This window comes from Antrostomus carolinensis, unplaced genomic scaffold (assembly GCF_000700745.2).
Source record: "Antrostomus carolinensis isolate BGI_N321 unplaced genomic scaffold, ASM70074v2 scaffold41297, whole genome shotgun sequence".
NCBI classification, from domain to species: Eukaryota; Metazoa; Chordata; class Aves; order Caprimulgiformes; family Caprimulgidae; genus Antrostomus; species Antrostomus carolinensis.
Genome location: NW_010330252.1, coordinates 2,495 through 7,791, shown reverse-complemented (window position 1 = coordinate 7,791; position 5,297 = coordinate 2,495). Strand labels below are relative to the sequence as shown.

Below are 5,297 nucleotides of genomic sequence, written 5' to 3'. Positions count from 1 at the left end.
GAAAAATTTCTTCATAGAAAGGTTTGTCAAGCATCAGAACAGGTTGCCCAGGGAGGTGGTGGAGCCACCATCCCTGGAGGGATTTAAAAGACATGTAACTGTGGTGCTGAGGGACATGGTTTAGTTGTGGACTTGCCAGTGCTGGGTTTACAGTTGGACTCCACGATCTTAAGGGTCTTTTCCAACCAAACCAATGCAATGGTTCTGCTGTGGCTCCATGTGCCATTGTCCCCACGCTCCTGCCACTGCTCCTTTCACGCAGAAGAGGAATGGGCTCCACAGGAGCGGCCCAGGGTGGCACAGCCCCACTGATGTTACACAGTCAAGCTGCTGTACTACCCTCCTCTGCCCAGGCAGGACCAAATGCTCCAGTCAGACCTATTTTTGGGAGGGTGCCCAGGCCAGCTTCCCCACACAGCCCTCATTTGGGGGACTAGCAGGACAGGGCTGGGGCAGGCAGCTTCAACTCTGCTTACCTCCTGCGTCGACTCCTTCTCCTTCTGAAACTGGTGCCTCTCCTGACTCAGCTTGTCCCCCATCTTCCTCTTTTTCTCCTGCTCATCTGTGAGTTGCACAGTGAGGTCTTCGATCTCATCCAGCAGCTTCTGCTTCTCCTGTAAGGACGCAGAAGGCAACAGTCAGAGAGCTCCTCTTCATTCGGCGCTGCCAGGGCTCTTCCCACTGGCTCGAGGACACGGCGCACGCTGAGCACGGCGGGGAAGGCTCCTCTCACTGACGCACTCGGATGCTCTGCCTGCTGGGATTTCATTTGCTGGCTGAGGGCTTCAGAGCTCGAGTGCTTTGGCAGCAGGAAGAAGGGCCACACAGTAAAATAACTGCTGCTGAGAGAGAGGCACTAAGAGATGACTCAATAAATGCACACAGGCAAAGATCTGCATTCACAGCTTTCTGGGCAGCGTGGTGGTGGAGGGGGATGTGGCTTGGGCAGGATTGGGGCCAGTATGGGGTACACAGTCCAAGAAGAGGTGTTAGATCATAAAGCTCCTTAGGTTTGAATTTCAGAAAAGCCAGGAATCTGAGATCTGTCCCACTGTGGGGACGCTCACTCTCAGTTTCAGATATGAATGAATTTAATTGAGGACTGATCCAAGGAGGAATACGACCAATTCAAGCCAGGATGTAAAACACAGAGCCCAGCTCTCCTGCTCTATCTCCCTCCCACACTCAAAGCCCTGATTGAACATTTGAGATGGCAGGTCAGGCTTGTCGTGGTGATGGCCACAGCCCTGTGCAGGACACTTCCCCGAACAGCAGCACCCTTCTGCCTACGACCAGCTCACCCCCTCCCCAGGCTGACAGCTTCCAGCCTGGCTCTCCCCGTGAGGAAGGCTTTGGCTTTCAGAAAGCCACCAATGCCACGAAGACCCCAGGCAACACCAGTAGTGGATGGGCCATGCCATGAAGAGTTGAGGAGCAGCTCCAAGGGAGAGCTCCAGCTGCTGGGTCTGGGGTGTCCTGCTCCGTGGAGCAGAGCACCAAAAGCACCAAACCAGCAGGAAACATGATGTTGACAAGGAAATCCTGATTTCAGACACCAGACAAGAGAGCAGTTCATCAGCAGAGCTTCTCCAATGGGCAGGAGGGGCAGTGATTGGGCCTCTCGCTCCTCGTTAATCCCATTAACCGTGGAGAAAAGCAGTGCCGCTCTGCTGAGAGATTAAGGATCAGAACCCACTTGGTTTGGCTGAACACACCTAAGCAGAAAATTTATCCCCAGACCTACAGTGGTTTTTCCAGCCCCAGTCTCAACAAGGTCTTGGGGGACAAAGACCACTTCATGGTGGCCAGGTCAGGTAGAGATGGAGTTACAGTGCTCTCCTGCAGGCTCAAAGACTGTGAGTGGATGAAACACTTGAGGGCCTTCAGCTGGACAGAAAGGTTTGATTTCACTTCAGTTTTAATCTTACATCTGCCACAAGCTTGAACAGAAACAAACCGCAGCCTTTGTACCAGATGTACCATCTGTAACCCACATTCTCTCCAAAAATGAGGATCCCATGGAGACTGCAGCACCTCAACAATCCTCCCACCCCAGCCTGGCCAGCAGCTGCACAGCCTTGAACCTGAGCAGGGCAAGAGGGGAGAGGATCTGGGAGATAAGATGGTGCTTTGAAGACTCTAACACACAAATCCCAGCGAGGGCGTATCTGCCCGGGCAGGACACGGAGATGAAGCATGCCCACTCCTCTTCCTCCTCCCTTTGCAGGGGACTGTCCCACTGCAGGTGGCAGCCACAGGGATGGGGACAAGCTTCCACAAGAGGGCATGAGTCCCCTCCTAACTGGCCTGGCCAGGGCTGCCACCCTGCTTGATGCAGGCTGTGCCACCACAGAGAGATTTATTGGGGGTTTTGTTAATCCCAGCTTCTGAGCCAGACACCAGGAACCTGCAGGGACGTGGTACGGGATGGCTCTGCTCAGGGGCGAGGTCTGCAGGCACTGCAAGGCAGAAGCAGCTCATTTGTTGGTTACTTCAAACAGATTTCATGTAAACCCTTCGTGTAAATGTGAATTTAAGGTCCAGCCACGTGAAAACCCAGAAACACAGCTCTGGCTCAGGCACCCCGAGCACACACAGAACTCACCTCCTCCAGTCTCTCAATGTTGGCTTTTAAACAAGGGACACAGGATCTCAGCTCGCCGTTCTCATCATCCAGCTGCTGCAGCCTGTAAAAGTAAAGAGATGGGTAAGAAACTCACCCAACCATCCCAAGAGTAGGAGACTTGGTTGAAACACCACCAGGAATATTAAACCAGGACTTGCTTAAGGCAAGCCAGCAGTGATTTATCTTTTCAAAGCAAACCCTGAGACTCTCATTATTTCTGCTCCCAGGGGAAAAAGGGCATCCACACGACTTCTGGTGGGTCTGCTGCCCAGAGCCATGCTCTCCTCAACCAGGTCCAATGCTATTCTTTACCAGTCCATGGTATTCTTTCATCAGTCCCTGGGCAAGCCTCAGCACCAGGCACCAAAAAGCAGCCCCATCACCTGGGCAGAGCTAGAGGAGGGGTTCAGAGAGGGCTTCAGCTTTCCATTCTCCAGGCAAAGTAACATCCACTTGTCATGGTAACTGTCCTACCACAAGCCTGGTAAAAAAGCCCCACTGCCTTCATCTTTCATAAAGTGCAAGGGTTGAACAACAGCAAAACACATGCTGGAAAAGCAGCAAAAAACCTGTTTAATATGAAACCTCTCCCACACCACTTCCTCCTTCGGAGCCAGGAGGTGGCATGAAGCAGCGTGTCCGGGACACTGCCTGTCTGACAGCTCTTCCTTCCCTGATATTTGCTTGTTTCCATGAAGGTGGAAAAGATTTGAGCATCAAACGAACTTCCCATGGGTCATTCGTGGGAACAAGAACTAACGACCCACCTCTTCATTCACACGGTGTGGGGCAGGTGCATGGATAGAGCACCTGAGCTCAACTGAAATCAGGGAAATTATGAGATAAAGAGTTGGAGACTTGGTTCACAGAGGTGCTTGATTTGGAACAGAGGTAGAAGTAGCTAAAATTCAGGGTTTATAATGACTTTACACCTTTAACCAAGTTAAACTCGCTGCAAAGCAGCAGCCTGTACACGTACTCCAGCGTGTACCTGTGGGTCCAGGAGACCTGTCACCCCCCAGCCCTGTCCCAGTCCCACCTGGCCTGCAGGTTCTCAATCTCAATGCTCTTCTCCCTCTCCATTTTGCTCAGCAGCTCCCTCTGCTTCTTGATCTCTTCCAGGAGTGTTTGGTCAGCTCTCAGCTCCTGCTCCTTCAGCTGTTCCTCGAGAGCATTTGCTCTGTGGAGAGGACAGAGAGAAGATTAACCATTCCTGATGGCTCACCCCCAGCACGCTGCCATCCCAAGGGAGGGATCAGACCCTCTTCCCAGCCTTTCTCCCACCGCACAGGAGAGCTGGGAGAAGCAGACTGTAAAGCAGAGTGAGTTTTCAGGGCAAATACACCTATCACCATCTCAAGCAGCAGGTATACAAGGGCTTCACTTCACCCCTGTCCCAGCAGATGCAGTGGGAAAGCAGCACAGTCCATGAAACCCCCAAGGACACTGCTGCTGACCAACATGACAGTCGAATAAGCCAGGAGGGACATGCTGGTATTGTCCCTGTCTAGGTTTTGAAATCTCCAGGCTGCATCAAAACCCTTTTTAAGGAGGAAGCCAACAAGAGGGTGAGGTGAGGGTGTAAGCCCAGGAACCATTTTATAACCCACAGTCAGAGCATCACCCAGAACAAGCTACTTAACTGGAATCTCACAGAATCACTTAGATTGGAAAAGACCTTTAAGATCATCAGATCCAACCGCAAATCCCAAGGTTGTGGTTCCACCTGGAGCAGCCATGGCAGAGATATCCTCCTCCAGCTGTTTCTAGCATTTTGGGCTCCTGTACTGTGCCCTGAAGTAGTCTCATTGCCCAGAGAAAAGACAACAACAGCCTCAATTCTCCTCCTTTTCACTCTCTCACATCCCCGACAACAAACACAGGATCTGCAGGTCAACCTTCTCTGTGTGCCAGCATAACAGCAATTTCCACACGGTCCTGACATGGTGACAGCACAGGCAGTGGCCGTGTTGGCTCAGACAGGGCAGAGGCACTTGCCAGCTCACCTACTTGCCCTCTGTGCAGGGTAAGTAGCCCAAGCCCTTGTGCTGCAGGAGATCACCCAAGCCCAGCAGCAGTCTGAGAGCTGAGGTTCACGAGGAGGCTGGTGTGCTGGAGGTCAGGCCATCACTTTGCACCCACGGGTGGGGAGGGTTTTGGTCAGATGAACCCATTCTTCACCCAGCAGAGTACACGCGGGGCTTTACTGGATTAAAACCTGACTGACACTTCTGGGCCAAGCTGCTCAAGTGAAAACATTTCCCTGGCTGCAAAGTTTATCAGGGCTTAGAGGAACCTTTGTTTGAGTGGCTGGGTTCCTTGACACCATTGTTACTTAACAGTCTTACAGCCCTAGAGGTAAACTCCTGCCGGGTTTATCTCCCCAGGGTAAACACGCTGCTGGCAGAGAGAAGCTTGCCAGATCAGTCAAGATGGCAATTACATCCGATAGGATCCAAAGGGCTACACACCCCAGGTGGGATCTGAAGGCAGGAGGATCCCGGCTGGTTGTGGAGAGAGCAGAGATGGGTAACAGGGACCCTGCTGCACCTCCCACCCAGAACTAATGGGTGAAATAATCCCAGAATTGCCCAGATTGGAAAAGCCCTTTAAGATCATCGAGTCCAACCATGAACCCAACACTGACCAGTCCCCGACTAACCCATGTCCC

General features: G+C 52.4%; 1 protein-coding gene across 1 annotated transcript in view; it reads right to left on the bottom strand.

Moving 5' to 3' along the window:
- The window catches only part of RAB11FIP3 (RAB11 family interacting protein 3), a 9,769-nt gene that overhangs the window by 3,487 nt on the left and 985 nt on the right, over window positions 1-5,297 (bottom strand). Inside the window, 3 exon segments of the mRNA XM_010172871.2 lie at window positions 477-614; window positions 2,606-2,687; window positions 3,666-3,806. Coding sequence (XP_010171173.2) covers window positions 477-614; window positions 2,606-2,687; window positions 3,666-3,806 — 361 coding nt within the window.